This window comes from Bidens hawaiensis, unplaced genomic scaffold, assembly GCF_021521415.1.
Source record: "Bidens hawaiensis isolate Kalapana, Puna unplaced genomic scaffold, B.hawaiensis_p1.1 tig00012085_1, whole genome shotgun sequence".
NCBI lineage: Eukaryota > Viridiplantae > Streptophyta > Magnoliopsida > Asterales > Asteraceae > Bidens > Bidens hawaiensis.
In genome coordinates this window covers 614,352-636,739 of record NW_027491971.1, presented here as the reverse complement: position 1 = coordinate 636,739, position 22,388 = coordinate 614,352, and the positions used below count along the sequence as shown (strand labels likewise).

General features: G+C 40.5%; 2 protein-coding genes across 2 annotated transcripts; one reads left to right on the top strand and one right to left on the bottom strand.

Moving 5' to 3' along the window:
- The first annotated feature begins 10,648 nt into the window (after positions 1-10,648).
- On the top strand, positions 10,649-13,289 carry LOC143539922 (putative 3-hydroxyisobutyrate dehydrogenase-like 1, mitochondrial). Its single transcript, XM_077033113.1, has 2 exons — positions 10,649-11,273; positions 12,793-13,289. The coding sequence occupies exons 1-2, from the start codon at positions 10,649-10,651 to the stop codon at positions 13,182-13,184; spliced, it is 1,017 nt and encodes a 338-aa protein (XP_076889228.1). The 3' UTR covers positions 13,185-13,289.
- Positions 13,290-13,803: 514 nt separating this feature from the next.
- Positions 13,804-18,545, bottom strand: LOC143539921 (hexokinase-2-like). The gene is made up of 9 exons (XM_077033112.1): positions 18,141-18,545; positions 16,329-16,473; positions 16,028-16,210; positions 15,402-15,476; positions 15,173-15,328; positions 14,892-14,990; positions 14,521-14,651; positions 14,358-14,439; positions 13,804-14,282 (listed from the first exon to the last, which is right to left on the bottom strand). Exons 1-9 carry the CDS (start codon positions 18,410-18,412, stop codon positions 13,932-13,934), a joined length of 1,494 nt encoding a protein of 497 aa, XP_076889227.1. The 5' UTR covers positions 18,413-18,545; the 3' UTR covers positions 13,804-13,931.
- Between the last annotated feature and the right edge of the window lie 3,843 nt (positions 18,546-22,388).

Sequence of the window (22,388 nt, the reverse complement as noted above, 5' to 3'; positions counted from 1 at the left end):
CCGACACGCAAGTGTTGACGTTTTATTTTAACACATGTTCAGGTTTGCTGTAGCTGCTTTTGGGAATCTCAAGGACACGTAGGATGTTTTCTTTTTCTTTGGACCTAGATTAAAATGTAACAAGACAAATTATGTTATTTGAATATTTTGAGTTATGATATGATTTATGTTACTTTACGATTGGTGTACTGCGCGTGCGCAATGAAAATGTATTTATTAAATATTGACACCCAAATAGTGTCACGAGTAATGAAACAATACGTGGCGCCCCGATGTATAATCCGCCATCGGTCGGGGTGTTACACTGGGTATCCTATCTTTCCCCGTCACTCTTACGGACGGGAATCACTCACGCACAGAAGATGTGGATTTTGTCGCGATGAGGAAGCCACACCACACATACGACATTCTCTTCGGAAGAGACGGGATGGCAAGATTCAACGCCGTGGTATCTTCAGTCCACGGCATGATGGGATGGCCAACAGCTGAGGGTGTAGCGATGATCACCGGCATTCCCCAGGTATGCATCGCATCTGTCTCATCTAAACCCAAACCAAAGATGGCTAAACCAACCATCACCGAACCAGAAAGATGGGCCTTAAATGGCAAATACCCTGACCAGGCCGTTACTATTGGCCCAACAGTTGTTGATCCCACACGCACCTTACTCAAACGCTTGCTACAGAAAAACGCTGACATCTTCGCGTGGACACCAGCTGACATGACTGGTGTACCCCGAAGAAAGGCAGAGCATAAGCTCAAGTGCGATCCGGCTGTCACGCCAGTCGTACAAAAGCGCAGAGTAATGGGGCCAGAACAAACTAACGCGTGTAGAACCCAAGTCAAGGAACTCCTTGACGCAGGCATCGTACGCGTTAGCAGATATCAAACATGGGTTGCAAATCCCGTTATGGTACCGAAGAATAACAAACAATGGCGCATGTGCATAGATTTCAAGGAATTAAACAAAGCATGCCCCAAAGATTGTTATCCGTTACCCGAAATTGATCTTAAGGTGGATTCGTTAGCACCGTTTCGCCTTAAATGCTTCCTGGATGCGTATAAGGGGTACCATCAAATCCACATAGCCATTGATGATCAGGACAAAACCGCTTTTCGGACGCCCGATGGCACATTTTGTTATCAAATGATGCCATTTGGACTTAAGAATGCCGGGTCCACATACCAACGCCTGATGGACAACCAGTTTCATGCCCAAATTGGGAGGAACTTGGAAGTCTACATGGATGACTTGGTCATCAAAGCCCTGACGCAGAAGCGATGTTGAAAGACATCGAAGAAACTTTCAACACGCTCAGGAAGATAAACATGAAGCTCAACCCGAGCAAGTGTGCCTTTGGAATGGAAGAAGGGAAGTTCTTGGGGGTCATCGTCACTAAAGATGGCTTCAGAGCGAACCCTGAAAAGGTCGAAGCCATTATCAAAATGGAATCACCTACTACCATCAAACAGGCTCAGACACTGAATGGACGACTAGTCGCACTTAATCGCTTTTTGGCAAACCACGCGGATAAGTCTTTTCCTTTCGTGTCAACGTTGAGAAACTGTTTAAAGAAAACGCACTTCCGCTGGACACCAGAAGCGGAAGCAGCTTTTCAGGAGATTCGGTCACGCTTGATCGAACTCCCAACGCTCACAGCACCAAAAGCGGTGGAGTTAATCCTATACCTTTCCGCAACAGATAGAGCAACCGGGGCAGTCCTGCTAGTTGAACGGAAAGGCATCCAGATGCCAATCTATTATGTCAGCCATATCCTAACAGACGTAGAAACCCGGTACTCTACCCTCGAAAAATTAGTCTTAGCACTTATACACGCTTCACGCAGGTTAAGACGATATTTCCAGGGTCACCCAATCACCATTCTCTCCAACTTCAAACTTGCAAACGTTCTACGCAAACCCGAGTTATCGGGACGCCTAGCCAAATGGGCAATTGAGTTGGGGGAATACGCGATAAAGTATAAGCCAAGACCAGCCATAAAAGGCCAGGTTTTGGCCGACTTTATTGCGGAAGTGCCTGCATCACGGGAAAAAGAGTGCCAGGAAGAGGCTCAACCCTCTCCAGCACAGGACATTAATGATGTCTGGCGACTCTACACTGATGGAGCAGCCAGTAACGAGGGTTTAGGCGCAGGGCTGAAACTAACCAACCCAGCAGGCCAAGAATACACTTACGCTATTCGACTGGATTTTCCAAGTACGAATAACGAAGCCGAGTATGAAGCATTCTTGGCCGGGCTGAGAATTGCGCGTAAGATGGGAGTGAAACACTTGGAAGCCCACGTGGATTCCATGTTAGTAGCCAACCAAATCAACGGGATGTACACGGCTGTGAACGACACAATGGCCCTGTACCTCGCACAAGCAAAAACACTTATGTGCGATTTTAACGATTGCAAAGTCATACACGTCAAGCGTAGTGAAAACAAATCTGCGGATGCGTTAAGCAAGCTTGCATCATTAGCCTTCACCCACTTGGGAAAGGACATCCGCATTGAACTCCTCGAGGCACCTTCAGTCCTGCACAAGGAAATTTGTGTCATCCAAACCGGCACAGAAACGTGGATGACACCAATAATAAATTACCTTGCGGCATGTACACTACCAGAGTCAAAAACACAGGCAAGAAAACTACGCTGTAAAGCACTGAAACTCATCGATGACATCCTTTACAGACGTAACTTTCTTGGCCCACTCTTAAGATGTGTGGACAACCAAGATGCTGGCTACCTCCTAAGGGAAGTACACGAAGGCATCTGTGGAGTACACGCAGGTCCACGCGCTGTTGTAGCTAAGCTAAACAACGCGGGATACTTTTGGCCGGGATGCATATGGATGCGCTGGCATACATCAGAAAGTGCAGGTCTTGTCAGCTCTACGCACCCAACACGCATCGCCCGAAGAATGAACTTGTTCCAGTCACCTCTTCATGGCCATTTCAGAAGTGGGCCATCGATGTGACAGGCCCATTTCCTACAGCAGCAGGAAATGTTCAGTTCCTAGTGGTAGCCATCGACTACTTCACCAAGTGGATAGAAGCAAAACCCTTAGCCCAAACAACCGCGAAACATATCAAAAAATTTATTTGGGAGTTTATTATTTGTCGTTTTGGACTTCCACAGAATTTGGTGAGCGATAACGGCACCAACTTTGCTGACAAGAAGCTACAAAAGTGGCTGGAAGAACTTCAAATCACCCACACTTTTACCTCAGTGGCGCACCCGCAGGGTAATGGTGAGGTAGAAAGAGCAAATAAGAGCATCGTCGAAGGCATAAAGAAAAGACTCTTGGAACACAGATCCGGCTGGGTGGACGAGCTTCCGCCCGTCCTTTGGGCAAACAGAACGCTGAAAAAGGCCAGTACGGGAGAAACCCCGTTCAGTCTCACTTATGGCACTGAAGCCATGGTCCCGGTCGAAATTGGTTTACCCTCACCAAGGGTCTTGATTCAGCCAGAAGACAATGATGCGGAAAGACGGTTAGACCTTATGCTAACCGAGGAACGCAGAGACTTAGCCGCAGTGCGTGAAGAGAACTACAAGCGACAAATGCAAAAGTACTACAACACGCGGGTAAAACTCTGCAACTTCAATGTAGGAGACTACATACTGCGTAACAACGAGGCTTCGAACCAACAATGCCCAGGAAAACTGGCCCCGGTCTGGGAAGGGCCATACATTATCAAAGAAGTTCTGGGAAAGGGCGCATACCGGCTTGAAAGGCTCGATGGCACTCCCATCCCAAGAACATGGAATGGAGCTCAATTACGCAAATGTTATATGTAGATCAATTCCAAACTTGTAAAGAAAAGGCCTAGAGCCACTTCTAATGGAAATGATTCTCCTTTCACAATGTGTTGATAGCCTTACCTTTATACTTATGAACTTCCCACACTGATGTGCCGGTATTCAACGCATAAATATGGGAAGAAGTAAGTCGTTACGTGTGAAAGGCGGCAAAACCCGCATAAACACGAAACGGTAAAAATTTCAAAAGAAAAGGAAAACCTTCACGCAGGTCAGTCATAGGTAAACTTTGGTCATCCCACTAAATGAAAGTGCCGGTCCTAACCGCACAAATCATGATAGAGGAAACTGAACTAACCTATTGACAACTGCGCGTCGAACGGTTAACTTATTCAAAATGCTTAGAAAATTTCTAACAGAAGAATGAGGAAAACCTCCACGCAGGTCAGATGTAGGCAAAGTTTAGCCATCCTACTAAGTGCTAGTGACGGTCTTACCCGCACAATCACGAATGAGGAAGCAAAACTTCAACCTATTATCTACCACGTTCAAAGGTTAACTTATTCTAAACACTTAGAAAATTTCAAAGGAAAAGATGAGGAAAACTTCCACGCAGGTCATATATAAGTAAAGTTAAGCCATCCTAAGTGTAAGTGACGGTCATACCCGCACAATCATGAAAGAGGAAGCATAAACTTATAATCTGCCACGTTAAAAAGTTAACTTATCTAAGTACTAAAGAAATTGCTAAGTTAAATCAAAACATGCGTAAAATAAACAAGGCAAGGAATTAGCACATAATCTTTATTCCATCAAAATTCAAATATTACAAAGATTGCTGGGTGCATACCCGCATACAAAAGAAGCTATACAAAAATAAAAATATACTCTAATGGTGGAAAGGGATCTTCAGGATCAAGCTTCAGGACCACTTCCACTTGGACCCGCACCATCAGTAGAGCGTGGCGGTTCAAGGAAAGCTTTAAGGATAGCTAGCCCATCATCAGCAGCAGCAACTTCGTTCACCTTCTCCACCACCGGATGCGGGAAGGCGGCATACTGGTTCACTGCTTGGTCATAAACGGCTTCAGTATCCACATCATACAAAGGGAAGTTGGAAGGCGGGATGCCTTTCTCAACGAACCCTAGACCAAGCAGGAAGCCGGCCTTTTCCCCATCCTCATGAGAAGCGTTGAGGGCTGCGTTCATGGCATCGTCGTATGATGTGTCCGTAAAGACTCGATGCACAACCTACAAGAAAAAATACAAGTGTCAGAACCCTTTCTATGTGCAAAGAAAAGTGTAAAGATATGAAATTACGCATACCTGAGACAACGCTTCTCGAAGAAGCCATTCCTTGGTAACCAGAGCTTCCTGGAGGGCAGCTTGAGCTTGGTTACGGGCGCGTTCGGCTTCACTTTTGTTGAGGTTGGCAAGCAACACTTCTTTAGCCGCAGCCTCTTCAACGCCCTTTAGCTTCCGCTCAGTGTGGTCAAGCACCCCCCTCTGGTCCAAGATCTCTTGGAGCTTCTTGGCGTCTTCCATCGCCAAGGCATCATGAGCCTGTTGGAGCGCCTCTAGTTTGGCTTTAAGTTCCTCATTCTCGAGGCGTAGAGGCTCAGCAACAGCTTCAGCCTTGGTGGCCCTTTCAGTTGCGTTCCGAGCAGTTTCCTTAGCCAGCCGAAGCTGTTCGTTAACAGCTTGGGCAGCCTTGGAACGGGCCTCGAGACGGGCCTGAACTTCAACTTCAAGGGCCTTGAAGGCCTTCTCCTTCTCCGCAGCAACGGCGGAGAGCCTCCTATTCTCCTCCCGGACAGCCCGCGCCTGAGCTACTTCTTGGATACGAGCTGCTTTTAACTTGTCGTTTTCACGACAAAGCAGCTCGACGTGCGGCTGCATCCGGGCCAGGAGAACCCGAAGCTCATTGGTTAGCCTACCCTCCTGGTAGCTAGCCATGGCTTCCCCCAACGCACCACTGGGAGCTGCGTGACGAGCCCACTCCACGCACTCCACAGGCGTGCGAAGGGTTGTTCCTCGGCGGATGTTCCATCGTGGAACATACACTTCATTGGAATCCGACACTGCAAAAAACAAAAAGCAGTTAGGAAAAGATGATATATAAAAAAACAAAAAAAAAAAAAAAAAAAAAAGAGGCCAAAAGAACCCTACGCACCTGTAGGGTCGACAACAGGCCGATAGCCGCCAAACCCATCACCTGAACCCAAGGGAAATCCATCCAAGAGGTCAGGCAGATGGGAAGGAGGCAGAGGTTGGCGAGAAGCCCCAAGCATACCTGAAGGATCGGCCGTAGCTGCCGACGTCGGAGGAGGCATGGAGGCCGCCGCGGTAGAAACCAACGGAGGTGAACTCACAACCGTGGTCGCCGCTGCGGAAGTACCCGCAGGAATAGTCACCGCCGGCTCAGTAACAGATTCGGTAAATATGGCACTGACAGCCGGTGGAGATGTCATCGCAGTTGGAACAGTTGGCTCAACTGGGTGAGCAACTGAACCAACAACTGAAGCAGGCGTAGCCGCCTGGGTCATCGCCTCAGGTAGGTTGACCAAACCTACCGTCATGGGTCCGGAGGTGCTCCTCCCCACTCCACCCTGGAATGCGGTAGCATCCACGCCTACACAAAGAAGATATAAGTATAATGGCGGAAAGATATGAAGTTAAAAAGTAAAGTTTGTACTTACGGGTTTTCTTGAGCCTAAAAGTGCGAACAGGCGGGGACGAACCCGATGGAGCCGGCCTCTTCACGCCGCTCACCGTCGTTGTCCTGGGCTGCTCGGAGGCGACGGTCGTCTCAGCCTCCGGAGCAGTGGTCTTATCACCACCAGGGTTCCCCGCCACCTCCTCGCTCTCGGTCTCTGAATCAGACCGAGGCACCGGATCGGCAGTGGAGGCAACCTTCGCCTTCCCCTTCCCGCCGACAGCCTTCTTCTTCCGCACCAACGGAGGACCATCTGCGGATTCCTCATCAGAACACAAGATTAGAGGAATTCCAGCAGAGGTTTCAGCATTGAGGGGTCGAGGGTTGAATAACTCCTTACCTGGTCGCCTGGCGCTCAGGATCTCGTGGCCTGGCGGGTAGACCTCCACGAACCGATCCGCCGTCTGTTCAAGGATGGGCAACTCGTTCTCATCTAGAGCACGAGTACCCATCCGAGCAGGACTATCAGCCTCCCGCGGATGCAGGAGCGACTGCAAGTCGTTCCCCTCTGAAACAAAAGAAAAACAGTTAGAAGACAAACCTATATAAACAAAGAAGACAGAGCATACCGTAAGGGACAGAGTTCAAACCGTATTCGAGGACGATGGGAACCTGTGACGCCTCCTTCCACACCCGGCTTATCCCAAGCATCACCATCCCAGACTCCGCAAAGCGGTATACCGGAGTCTGGACCCGGGAGATCTTGGCGAACCACTCCGCCTCCTGGTAGTTGAGGGCGTGAAGGGCGGGGAGTGCTCTCCCATTCTTAAAGGTCATCGAAAGGGGGATGACGCGAGCAGAGATATAAAAAAACTCACGCTTCCACGACCGAAGACTGCGCTCGGTAGCGCAGATCTTCAACCCCTTGATCCGATTGACCAAGGTGTACCACCCCTGGATGCACCTCCAAGAATAGAAGGTCATCAACCGGTCAGCATGGGGCTCCACGCCCAGAATGAGGCACACCCACTCAAAGTGGCGGATCTTGGCGATCGCCATCGGGTGTACCTCCGTCAGATGCACGCCGTGCCTCTCCAAGACACGGTATACAAACTTCGTCAATGAGAACCTGAGATTCCCATAAACGAAGAATGCAGCGTACACCCCTATCTTGCCCTGGGGGGGCATCGTACACCGTCTGGTGTGGCTCCAGAAACTCAGGCTCGAACGACTCATGAACTTCCGGACGACGTACCGATACAGGTCGGCCGGAAGAGCACACTGGCACTCGCCAGCTGTACTCTTATCGTCCTTATCAGAAGTGGACGAAGGATTCTCGACGAACACGTCAGACTCCTCGGCAAAAGAAGACATGTTTGGATGTACAGAAAAACGATTTCAGAAGAATGCTCGACGGAATAGTGAGTATTCGCCGGAAATCGTTTAGAAGATGAAGAGAAGTGAAAGTGTGGATTGCAAAGGACCCTCTCCCCCTTTATATACTCATCGCAATTAATGCGATGAATTTAATGCGGAAGAGAGAGAAATCGCAGGTGCAATGAAACTATGACACGTGGCAATGAGCAAGCTGGCAACAGTTGTTGAAAGGACGCGTGCCATTAATTTCGCGGCCACGCGCCCGAAAATTCGCGCCCACGCGCCTGAAAAAGCGCCTGGAATGACCATATACTGTCACGTCGCCATAACTTCCTGCACGTCCAGACACTGTCAGAAGAAACCGTCGGACGACGTTTCAACAGTTTGGACTGTTCTTATCCTTTCACCAACTCTTCGAATTTCAAAATTTCAAAAAGATTCAAAAGTAAGCGGGAAAATACCCCTTACCTTGGCAACCAAGTAACTATAAGACAGGTGCGAGTACAGTGTTAAGGCAAAACCCTTCACATACTTAGCACCCGCAGGGAATTGACGCCAGGAATACCTTGGAAGTAACCGTAAGACGAGTGCGGGTACAGTGTCAAGGCAAAACCCTTCACATACTTAGCGCTCCGCAGGGAATTCAAACCAAGAAGGATCTTCTGGGCCATGCTTGCGGAAACGGGAATAACATCCCCGCATAGCGGGAACGTCGAGAACTATATTGTTTGAAACTCCAAGATGGAATTGGTGGTTTTAACATAATTGATCACTATGTTCAAAACTACCAAAACCTCATGGAGAATCCACACAAGTGGGACTCAACGCTCCTGACTTGCGAGGAGGTTACAGACCTACCCGCTTCATACCCAAAGATCAAGCAGAAAAGTCGGGAATTTCTGCGTGACATTAGGAAAACCGCGGGAAGAATCCCCACGGAAAACCTTAAAACTATAAACCCTTTTCAAAACCCCTTGCTAAAGTCCAAAAGTTCACCTCACTTATTAATAATTCATGAGAAGAACATTGGACTGGGGGGACTTGAAGAGGTAGGTCCCAGCAGAGCCCAGTTGGACCCGCAAGACTCACCTTGAAGAGGGACGTCTGCGCAACGACCAACTGCTTCCGCAGGACCCACCATGCTCAGAGATGAAGACCTTACGCGTAGTACGCCAGCTGTTCCCGCAGGGAAAGCCTCCCAATGGTGAAGTACCCCGCTTGTTCCCGCAGTTGCGAATACAAGCCATCAGGGAAGACTACCCGCACTGATAGCAAGGCTACACGCACAAGGCACTAACTCTTGATACTTCAGTAATGTCACCTGAAGGAATGAGCAAGGCGGGAATACTCCCGCCCAAATGAGCCAGTCCGTATGCTTCTGGAAGATCTTTTGTACTATACCTGCCAAGGTATGGGCAAAATAGACGATCTGACCAAAACAGCCCATGAACCAATCACAGGGTGACAGCTCACCGACAACAGTACGAGGAGGAGCACCCTCTAGTACTGTTTGTCACTATTAGCCGCTGCCTACTCACCAACCCTTACTGTGGGACGTGCGTAGCCTACAGTTGGTGGAACAGTGCATAGCCGGCAGTAAAGGAACAGTATACAGCCGGCCTTGTCACTATCGGCCGCAGCCTATCCACCAACCAGCATGGCTTGTGCGTAGCCCACTGTTGGTAGAACAGGAATACTATTCAGCCGGCTGTACCTTCTTGGAAACCTACCTTCGGCTATAAATACTCCAACACCTTGGAATGGTAAGGACATCATCTGATATCTCATTATCTTATCTTCTCTAGCAATCTCTTAATATACACTTATATTCAGAGCAATCTAGTCTGATTCTCACGCCGGAGGGTGGTCACAAGGAGGAACCCCCCCTTCTCAGTGACGAGCTTACGGTGTCTGTTTTGCAGGTCACCTGAAGAACAACTTTCTTTGCTGGACCTCATCCTCGTGGGAAACATCTATTTAACCCCCAGATTGTCCGTAATCTGCCCGGGGTCGATTAGTGTTTCTTCAGGCTTGGTTCTAAATTTCGATTGGATTAATGAGTTATGGTTTTGATACATCATCTATTTATATTTTCATGTATGCACCGATAAGTATATTTAAATGAGTGTGTACATGAAAATATAAATACACACACATAAAATGTATGTAAATAAGTATATACAAACGAACGTTTTCATTAAATAATGAATGGAACACATGTTTATGTTTGCTCGTATAGTTAATTGAACAACTTCGTTTGTATATGTTTATTTGCTTATTATATAAACAAATGTAAACGAGTACGTACTATTCATCGAGCATCCAATTCATGAACTCACGGATGCCTACCGATAAAAGTCAGAAAACACTCCCACAAGAACTTATATCCTCCTGCGCTTGCCTGAGCTCGTACATATAGCCACTCCAGTATATATTTTTATATATTAATCTAAAGTAAGAAAATAATTTATGATGTAAAAACAGGGAAATGGATTTAACTAGTCAATGAGCTACTGGTGAAGTGGTAAATAAAAACTTGGTGTTTTATGTAACTCAGGTTTGATTCCTACCTCTATCATTTAGTTTTAGTGACACTGGGTGATGATGGAAGATTAAACGAGTAGGAGGTGTTCACTAGTTGAATCCTTAAACTGAACGGATTTCATCTCATTGCAACACCATGCCTTCGTGCGAGTGTTCACGGACGTTGACCTTAGGTGAGAGTTTCAACGGGATTAAGAAGACGAACATATCCCGATGTGATGAATTTAGTCATTAGCCCACTTCAAACTCAACCACAGTAAGATAAAATAAGATAAATAAATCGGAATCATCGGATAATAATACAATGAGAACCCAGTCACTCTTCCGTTCACTCTACAACATCCAACTCCACTCCCAAATCCTCCCCAGCCGTTTCCGCCACACCATGTCCACCACCACCACCACCACCACCACCACCGAGGCCATAAGCCCATCAACCACCCGCCTGGGCTGGATCGGCACCGGCGTAATGGGCCACTCCATGTGCTCACACCTCTTGAAAGCCGACTACACTCTCACCGTCTTCACCCGCACCCAATCCAAAGCCCAGCCACTCCTCACCCTAGGCGCCCACTGGGCCCCATCTCCTCACCACGTGGCATCCCAATCCGACGTCGTTTTCTCCATCGTCGGCTACCCTTCCGACGTCCGCCACGTCATCCTCCACCCCACCTCCGGCGTCTTGTCCGGCCTTAACCCTAACGGAATAATAGTTGACATGACGACTTCTGACCCGTCGCTTGCTGTTGAGATATCGGAGGCTGCTGCTCAGAAAAAGTGCTTTGCCGTTGACGCGCCGGTGTCTGGTGGTGACCGTGGGGCGCGTAACGCCACGCTCTCGATATTCGCTGGTGGTGAGGTTGGTGTTGTGGAGAGATTAGCACCGGTGTTTAAGCTTTTGGGGAAAGTTAATCACATGGGGGCCCCAGGTAAATAACATGAGGTGCACAAATCTTTCTGGATTAAAGCTTACACTCGGCTCGTTTATTATTTATTAACTAATTAATATGGTTTTTATATATGTTAAGAGAAACCTGTAGTAACTTAAACGAGTCAAAGCTTGGCTCTAGCTCGACTTTGAAGTGTGAAAGTAATGCATAGAAATCCAAAAGAGCTGCACAAATCTTATGGGTGTAGACGAGCGGAGCCCAAGCTTGGTTCATTTTAACGTATGAGAGCTTGAGCTTGAGTTCGGCTTCGTTTTAATGGAAACCTTAAAGGAGCCTAAGTTTGTCTCGAGCTCATGTAGTAACTAGTCAAAGCTCAGCTCGAGCTCAACTACGGAGTGTGAAATTGATATATAGATGTCCAAAATAAGTAAAAGTTAAAAATGCACAAGGCTCGTTGAGGCTCAAAGATTCTAAACGAGTTTTTCATAAAAGGCTCGAGCTCGATAACTAATCGAGCTTTATTTGATGCTCCGGGCGACCGCAGTGTGCGTAACGCCACACTGTCGATTTTCGCCGAGGTGACATCACCGTCGTGGAGGAATTAGCCCCGGTTTTTATGCTTTTGGGGAAAGTTAAATCACATTGTGGGTGAGGTTTTTTTTTTTTTTTTTTTTTTTTGGGTGGGGGGGGGTATAAATATATGTGCTCATTTATTAATCTTGGTGTAAACGAGCCTTGTTTGCTTTAACTTACGAAAGCTCAGCTAGTGAGTTGTTTTTTCAAGCTTGTGCCAAGCTCGGGCTAGGCTCGTTTATTATTAAAAACTAATTTATATACATTTGAGTAATTGAGTAATTTTTATATATTTTAAGAGAAACTTTAAACGAGCCTAGGCTCGGATCGAGCTCATGTAGTACCTTAAACAAGACAGAGCTCGCCTCATGCTTGACTAAGGAGTGTGAAATTTGTTCATAGAAGTTTAAAAGAGGTCAAAATTAAAAATACACATGGCTCGGTAAGGTTCCAACGAGCCTGAACAAGTTTCCCATACAATGATCGAGCTCAGGTTCGATAACTAAACGAGCTTAATTTCAGGTTCGGGCTTAGCTTGTTTCGAGCTTTTTATTGATCTGAGCTCGAGTAGCTTGACATAAATCGTTTGGGTTGAAACAGAACCGGTTTGTGGTCAAAACCGGGTCTATAGGTGAAACTGGTTTTGGGAGGCTAAAAACTGGAACCTATGGAACCGGTTAAGTTCGGTTTGGGTCTTTGGGACTGATTCGTGTAGAAACCGGTTTAGGAACTGGTTTTCTATAAAAGAGTTTTTTTTATTAGAAAACAGACGTAAATACATGTATACATAATATGCATACCTACATGGCTGCATACATAACACACATAATATTTACAGGTATACATATAAAACATATCACATACAAAAATACATACATCGAATTCCAAACCGGTTCCTAAACATCGTTTCGTAAACCACCGGTTCCAAACTGATTTGGATCATAGGCTCGGTTTGGTTAACTAATTTTTTTACCCACATCTACAGGTAAAGGCCAGTTCGCAAAATTAGCGAACCAAATCACGATTGCTTCAACAATGGTGGGCTTAATCGAGGGTTTGATCTATGCACACAAAGCCGGGCTTGATTTAGCCCTTTACTTAGATGCAATTTCAACCGGTGCAGCCGGGTCAAAGTCCCTAGATTTGTATGGTCAACGGATACTAAAAAGGGATTTCGAAGCCGGGTTTTTTGTGAACCATTTTGTTAAAGATTTAGGGATTTGTTTAAGGGAGTGTCAAAATATGGGTATTGCTTTACCTGGGTTAGCGCTTGCTCAACAGCTTTATGTTTCACTTAAGGCTCATGGTGAAGGTGATTTAGGCACTCAAGCTCTTGTTTTGTCACTTGAAAGACTTAATAATTTGAGTCTTGTGTAGTATCAACTTTGAAGTTTTTAATAAGTTATGTGTTGTGTGTTTGCATGATCTTCAATAAAATATGTTTTAGTGTTTGTTTAAAAATATGTGATCAAATTTGGTGGTATTTGATAATTAAATGTTATGGTATTGCTTGATTATGGTTTGTGTTGTAATAACAAACCGTTGGTCGGATATGCATAAGTGGATCTGCCATACGATACCCCTTCACTTTTTTGGCGAAGTGTAAAATTGGTGCAAAATGTTGTACGTATCCGTTATGTATATGGATGAAGGCTGTAACATGAATAGCCGGATCGGTTTTGCCTTATTTTGCCTAATGGCTAATTTACTTTGGTTTTGACTTTTGAGTTAAATTAACTTGTAACGTTGGCTCGAAAAGCCACAAACTAGCTCAATGACCACAAGCTAGGTCGAGCTTTTTACGAGCTGAGCTTGGATAAACGAACGTAGCCAACTCTCATTTAACTTTGAGGGTGAGCCCAAGTTAAAGTTGGCTTGTGCAATTTAACTTCAAGCTGAGCCATCTCGTTTAACTTGCATAAACTTTGTAAAATAATAACAAATGTTTGTTTCATTAACCTTCCAAATGTTCATAACATTTTTGCTTTATTCGAAACTCATAATATATATATCGGCATATTGCGTAGTACAACCCTTAACGGGGACTTTTTAAAACACGTATCCGAAAACAAAAATTTCTCAAAACTGAAAGGCCGAATCAAGTATACAAAATACAATACAAGTCTACGTAGCCTCGGTGTATTCGCGATACTGCGAATGCGATGCTGCAAGAAGGGCAGCCCCAAGGCCAGACCCGTCATTGGATAGCTTTATTATGACATTTTTAGAAACTTCTTCGCCTAATAACTCGTTCATCGTGCTTTGCATTGCGATTCTGAATTTGGTGTAGTGCTCAAACAACCCGCCGTCCATTGCTATTACTGATTTCTGATCTTCTCCTTCCTTGACGGTATCACGTCCTATTTTTTTGAGAATTCCTAATATTCCCGCAGCTGAAATACGAGCCCCACGCGTTGCCACGATGTCACATAGCTCCACAATCACTTTTCTCATTTTTAGTGAAGTGTTGGATATCTAAAATCAGACCGTATACATCATTAAAGGGCAAATTGTAAAACTAGAGGTCAAAGAACAACAATATGTTTGTACCTCGAGTATGTCTTTTAACTTGGTTGCAACCACTTTGAGGTTGGGAGTCGAATCATGATGCATTGCAGACATATCAGGCGTCCTAAATACATATCAAACAATATTGAAAAAAATTACAAGTATAGATAATTGTACCTTATGATTATGCAAGATAACATTGTACCTTAATATGAAGGGCTTTTCAAGTTTGGATGGCACGGTATCACCAAAATACTCTGCTTCTTCGGCCATCTTTAACAACACTCGTCTCACGACTTCTCCTAAATACATTCCGGAAATCATCTTCTCATATATCTGTTTAAAAAATTACAATTAATTATGTATTGATTTTACAAGCACACATACATTTTATAATTCGAATGTCTCATTGAACCAAACATATAGTTATTAACCGGTCCGCAATTGTAAGTGATGCTACGAACTAAACAAATTATCCTAAGCATGCATGCATGCATTTCCATTCGATTTCAAGCGGAGCCCATAAAATATAAGCAATAAATAACCAAAAAAAATTAAAAGGTCGAAAATCTTTACCTGCTCTCCCGGATTCAAACTATCATTATCAAGATTTTCATCATACTCGGTCAAAGGAAGATGTGATGACCGAAAGTTACCCCATTCCATGTTTATAACCTTAAAACATAAATAGTTTGTTATGCATCCATATTAAATAAATTAACTTTAACCGACAAAATAGGCAAGAACACTTTGTACAAGTTGGGTAGGAAAACTTTGTCCAAATAACTACAGACTTCTGCTGAAATCGCTCACGAGTCCATGGACTTCTTTGTATCAAGAAAAAGAATACTACTAACCATTTCCCCTGATTTAGGAAGTAGACCTTGCCATTTAGGTATTGCATTTGCGCGTTCAACATATGCTGCATTAGTTCCGGTACCTAATATTACAGCAGCAATTACATCGGGATCACTATATCGTCCTCCTGCTAAGGTTCCAACTGTATCATTGACCTGTATTTCAAGAAATTATAAATATTAAGCATTTTTGGTCATTTTATAAATTAAATTTAAGAACAAACATTACCAAAGCCGAAACGCGCATATCAAGGCCAACCCTTTCCATTGCTTTAGACAACTCTTCTACAATATATTGCCCAACCTGTTACAAAAACAAATTAATAAAACTGCACAAACAGAAACCATTGTTTTAACTTTTAAGTATTGTAAAATGACTATTATACCCTTATAAATCCTGTATATATATGCCCTTAAGAAAATTGTCACACAAAAATATATCTTCATTAACAAAATTCTCACTTTCCAATTTACCAAAAGATTCTGTGTGCATAAAATGTATATGATTCCCTTATCACCTTATAAATATTGTGGTAAAAAAACAGTACCATTGTCATTGGCAACGAGTATATATATATGCATCATTACAAAAAATATCCCTCTTTAGCAAAATGTCTAACTTTTTAATTTGAGAAAAAAGATATTCTGTAATATGTCAATTATACCCTTTACTAATCATGCGAACAAAAGCAATATCATATGTATTCTCTAATGGTCACAACGACAAGAAACGTACTTTAACACTATCTTTGATTTGCAAAATTGTATCACTTTTGCCATTTTCAGAAAATTTTCTCTGTTTCGGTTTCATTTTTCTGTGGTTTATACTATAGAACATAAGTATTCAACACTTACTGCATCTTCAATATTGAAGCCTTTAGTCCATCTAACAAGAGTCCCTCCTGCAATTGATGATTGCTTGACAGGAAATGAAAAGGTAAACCCTAACTCCCGTTGCGTGCCAGCTGGAACATGCATATCTTCGCCTTCCGTAGCGACAAATTTTGCAAGTTCTCCAGCAATAAAATCAAATAGATCCTAATGAACCAAAAAAAAAATCCATTTAATTCACACTAAATCTTTTATACTTGTTTGTTAATGGAAACATATATATGCATATACAAAAACATATGTGTGTATGCGTGTGAGTACTCACTTCACATTTCCCGATCATGAGATTCGGAGGGATTGAAACTTCTTGAAATTCTTTTTTAACATTATCAACTCCACCCAATTTAACACGAAGAACACGGAAATTGGTACCACCAAGATCAAGAGCATAGAAAATTCCCGTTTCGTCCCTATAAAAAGAAAAAACTGAGTCATTACATTTCTTGGACAAATGATCATGATTATATAATATTACTTAACACATTTATGGAAAAATAATCATATTTGGAGAAGTATGTAAATAAGATACATTTCCCATAAAATATATTTAAATGACTCATATATCAACACAAAATGCTCTCCATTACTTTTCGGTTTTCCTAATTGAACAACAAACAAAGGGGATATTATCAAGAACAAAATTAGTAATACAAGTGTGAGGTTATTCATTTATTCTTTAAAAAAACAGCTTTTTTAAACATTAAAAAATTGCATAAAAAACAAGTCAAGAAGAACCACTCAATAAATACCAACCCTTTACACAACTATTTGCAATCAACCATTAGAATCATATAAAGTAAGTCCAGAACTAACAATATGCATTGCATAGCCCTTTATAAACTAAAAACTGGTATAATCTTGCTTTTTAGAAATTATTATTGGGGCATGATTTCCTTAAAGCAAACTATGGTTAGGTAATTTTAAAACGTATCAGAAATAAAGAGGTCTTTTACGGCTACACTTATCTAATTGATAAAGAGTTTACCTAAACACTCTAAACTAATAATTTCGGCTTTAATCTGAATCAAGAAGTATATGCACATTAACACTTCTAAAACATTCTCCCATACATACTAATACATTAACAAAGTTTCGTCTTACAAACATTAAGCCAAAATTCAAAGTCAAAGGAAATTAGTCAAACTTAACATTAATTCTTGTCAAAAAAATATCTAATGAAACTGAACTGAATGCAATACCAAAATCTTGGTATTTTATATAGTGTTGTAAAACTCACCAGGCACTATTTTAGCATTAGTGTACTGACTAACGATTAATCAGATTGGAATTTTATATGTAACTTTTCAAAGGATCAATGGATTTTAATAGTACAAACTTTCACCTATTGGCCAGGATTAATCCCTACTCAGGAAATGTTACAGACAGTCCCAACTTTGAACGAATTCTCCTCCAACAATGGAAATATGTTCAAAGTTGGGACTGTTTGTAAACATTTCATGAGTTGGGATTAATCCCGACCACTAAGTGAAAGTTGTAACTATTAAAATCCAATTACCCTTTTTCAAATGCTTCAAAGATTTTGACCTATTATTCACTATTCTTTAAAATCCAATTACCCTCCGATTTCCAATTAAAATTATATATAAAAAATAAATTAAAACTAGTTCAGATTAACTGATGAGTATTCAATAATCAATAATAATAATAATAATCCCAACTCAGGAAATGTTTACACACAGTCCCGACATTCCATTTATCAGATAACTTTCACCCATTAATCACTAGTCTTTAAAATCCAATTACCGTCGGGATTTTTACAACACTGGTCTTTATAACATAAAATCAATATTTTCAAATTATATACAAAAAATAAATTAAAACCAGTTCAGAGTACCTAATGAATATTCAATCATCAACAATAATCAAAATCTATAAATAGAAAAAATAATATAAATCAATATTTTCAAATTATATATATAAAAAAATAAATTAAAACCAGTTCATATCAACTAACGAATATTCAATAACCAACAACAATCAAAACCTATAAATAGAAAAAAACAATATAAATTATGTATAAATAATAATAATGATAATAATATTATTATATATATACCCAGTGGGAAGGTTGTCAACGTAGCTAATTAACATCTTGAGTTTGCTACCACCGTCGGAGGCAAGTCCGGCATGCATCTCAACCATCATAGCATCGGCAACTTGCCGGAGTTTAGACACCGGAGTTCCACACTTGTCTTCAAACTCCTTTAATATATCCACTGCTTTTGCCCACTTGCCGGACCTCCGCATCCGGCGACGCACCGCCACCACAACCGCCGCTGACACGGCGGCGGCAAACACTACTGTCGCAGCCACTGCTACCTTACCCATAATTGTAATATTATTATTATTATTAATATTAAAAGTTAAAGCCACACGGATCTGTTTTGAGTTAATTATTAATTTGAAGTTGATGAAGATTTATTTAAGGTAACAGAGACAGTGATATTATAGAGGATGAAAGTACACAACTCATAATTACTAACGTGTTTTTATAGGACAGTTTAAGTTAAATATTATTATTATTATTATTATTATTATTATTATAAATTGAGTTTTTATCTTTTTCGTTTTCCGAAAGTTAAGGTTCTTTCTTAATTAAGGTTTTGTGATTTTATGGATATAAATTCGATGTTAAAATATCTTAATTTTATCCAAAATCAAATGGGAAAACTTAACAAAAACAATTGACTAACCATTGATAACAATAATAAAAATAAAAAAATCACGGTTTAAAATGAATTTAATACTTTTCATTCTTCTGAATCTTGTATATCGTGTCAATAAGAAAATATGCATTGTAGATGATCACATGGAACGACAAATATATAACGTGTTGAACCTATGGTAGAAAAGTTAACACGTTAGTAATTATTTTATTGGCTTCAGCGAAATTGAAAATCGAGATACATGAAGAGATATGAAGAGTGCGAGTTACAATTAATGAGATGGTGTTGACATTGAAGTTGAAGGTTGTAGTTGTGTAATCACTTGCGTTTATACTATTAACAAAAAGCGTGAGGATACTATTAGATTTAAAATTCTTTTATTTACTATGTCTTTTTTTTAATAGGAATAGAAGTTTACAAATGACTAATAAGCAGAGATTTGTGTTAAATAAAAATAACTATAATAGTATACTTTTAATAATTATAGTAATAATAATGGATAAATATAGTTTGATTTGTTAGATAAAATCTTTTTAATATCTTGACAAATATTAAGAAGATATTTAAACAAAATACAAAATAAAACATGCAATCACGCTTTAAAAAAAGAAATTTATTGTTTATATATTTCAATTTATGATTTATCTGCGAAACAAGGCCGGCCGTGGCATATGACAGGGTAGTCGACGGGCATAGGCCCGACTACCCGCTAGGCCCGGAATTTTTTTTAAAAAAATTATATGTATTTTGATGAAAAACTATATCTATACTTAATGTTTTAACAATTACAAAACAACATATTGGACTAGTGGCAAAGTGGTATGACTCCCAACCAAAAGGTTGTGTTTTCTAGCCTCATTTGAAACATGTTTTAGCCTATATTTATACATTAGTTTTTTAAACAATCCAAATTATAACTAAGGAAGCCAATTTAAAATTAAATTGTTTAAACCCAACAAAATACTCTTATTTACTTTAGGCCTAAAATATTTTTCGCCTTCGGCCCAAATTTTTTTTCAATATCGGAGCCGGCCATGCTACGAAATATGTTAAATTTAAAATGAATGTAAATATGTTTGGCCAATCCCAACTAGCTTGCTACAATAAATCCCGGGAATTAAATAGTGAAATCCGTAAACACGTCTACAAATAAACAATAGAAAACAATTTTAGGAACTTAAAGATTCTTGAATATTATTCATTGTTTTTTTATCTGCAATTTTCTTTTATACCTAAAATCCAACTAATCTTGTATTGACAAAGATTTTAACATGCATCACTAGTCACTTTTATGACAGGCAAACACCATATCACATAGTGTTATCTCAGTTCCACATAATTACCCAATTCTCACCACATTTGTGTTTTTTACATAGATATCTACCCATGCTCACATCTTGTAGTTTGGACAAATGGCGTGACAACATGTGAAGGTGGTTGAAATGTTACTACTACACATCAAATCAAAAGATAATTCTTGAAATTCAAAAGCAATGGTTTAATATCTGAAGTCCAAACCCCCCGAATAATTAAAAACATCCAAAAGAGTAAATTGCTTGACAATGCTTGACAAAAGTGACTAACAAGATATATATACATAGATAAAAATAGGGTTAGTTGCTTTTAGGATAACGTTCGATGCTTTGTTTTCTAAGTTAGGTAACATTCTATGTTTACATTTTTCGTTAGAATAATATGAAAATAATGTCTCATTTTATATTGTTCTGAAGTAGGTATAATATTTATTATGAAAATAACACTCTTTTCTTTAATTTATAGACAAATCGATCCATAATATGTTGTCACCGAGCAAACCATCATCTCCATCAATTCCATCTTATCTAGGATTCTAGTCGCCATCTATACAACCACAAATTGGTAAATTTATTATTCCACACACAATTCAAATCAATACAGTTTTTACAAATTCTAAATTGTTATCTATATAAAACTATAAGATGAAATAAACATTGATTAAACATACACAAGTCCATATGAGGATATCCTGGTAGTAATGACGTATTCCCCAGACCAAAAGGTTAATGGGTTTAAATCCTTTAGAGCATCCATAACGCTAGACGTCTACAAATCGCCACATCAGATTTCAAACGTTTCTCAATAAACGATCACTTTCTTTTATAGAACCAAACCTCATTAAAAATATTAAAACTTTACACATATACAATGTGGTTGTGAGAGTGGATGGCTATGTCATCATTTTATAACATGTTTACGGCCACTAACTTAGGTGTCGTTCAGAAATAAAATATACATAAATTTTGATGGAAATGAAGTAGGTGTCGTTCAGAAATAAAATATACATAAATTTTGATGCATTTATGGTAGTTGTTTACAATTCTATGAGTTTAATAATTAATTTCATCGAAAGAATCGATCAAATTTGATGCATTTATGGTAATTTTTTTAATATTTTATAACCAAATAAGGAATAAAATTTTGGACGATGAAATGAATCTTCGGCATTGTTAGTTGGGCCCACTGGCCCAGTAGGTTCTTTAACACAGGCTCCCTGTTTTGGGCTTATGTTTGGACTTAGGCCATTAATCATTTTGTTACAATAATATAAAAAAGGTTAGAATAAGAATGGTCGGGTTAAAACATAGCAACAAGTAGGGGTGTCCAGAAAACCGAAATAACTAGTCCCATAGCCAAATTAAGCAATGAAACCGAACTAATACAACCAAATTGTACCACAAACCATGGGTCGGCTTAATGATTTTTTGAAAACAGACAATAGTGAGTTGTTATGGTTAACAAGGTTTCCATACCTGCTTAAACCGAACCAATAATATGCATTTTTTAATATTATAATTTATGTGTACTCTTTTAATGCTATGTAACATATATACTAATATATACAAATGTGTATTACAATTTATTACATGATAAAAAAATTTCGAGCCCAAAATTTCGGACCTAAATGATGTCTACTTATATTGTTTTGAGCTATTTCTAGCTAAACCCAAATTCACAGTTAACAACCCATAACCGACCCACTTATATTAACCGAAACCGACACAACCAATCGGTTACGGTTATAATTATCTATTACTTGGCATCTCGGTTATGTTTTTGGCATAAAACATGCCCATGCACACCCTAGCAACAAGTGGCTAAAGATTTTGAACTTTCAAGCTTTCATCAGTTATTATCAATCATAAGCTCATGTTTTCATGTCAACTATAACCAAATTTAGCTTATGATTTCCTGTATAAATTTAGGAATTAGGACTATGATCTAAAGGGGCTTAGCATATAATTAGAGGGAATGATATAAATTGGAATTGAAGTTCTTAAGTTCATGTTTTCATATGTCAATTATAACCAATATCTTCATACCACAAGTTCATAGGTTTATTGCTATCAAATGTAGAATCAATCAAATTTCCATCAAATGATAGTTTGATTCAACTTACTATGTTCAAGAAACACATTTTTCTTCACAAACAAGTCATATTTTTTTCAAAAAAACAATTGATTACAATATAACAACACATGATCATAATATGTCATGTTTCAATTTCCAAACAAAAACAGCACTCCAAATAACCTATACATATCAACGCACTCGCTCACACGCTCTATCTCCGTAGTCCTCCCTAAACTGGTTATAAATCC

Coding starts and splice junctions, on each gene's coding strand:
- LOC143539922 (XM_077033113.1), top strand. CDS start 10,649: ATGAGAACCCAGTCACTCTTCCGTTCACTCTACAACATCCAACTCCAC. Junction 11,274..12,792: donor TAATCACATGGGGGCCCCAG/GTAAATAACATG, acceptor CCACATCTACAG/GTAAAGGCCAGTTCGCAAAA.
- LOC143539921 (XM_077033112.1), bottom strand. CDS start 18,412: ATGGGTAAGGTAGCAGTGGCTGCGACAGTAGTGTTTGCCGCCGCCGTG. Junction 16,211..16,328: donor TCATGATCGGGAAATGTGAA/GTGAGTACTCAC, acceptor TTGGTTCATTAG/GATCTATTTGATTTTATTGC. Junction 14,283..14,357: donor AGTTAAAAGACATACTCGAG/GTACAAACATAT, acceptor GTCTGATTTTAG/ATATCCAACACTTCACTAAA.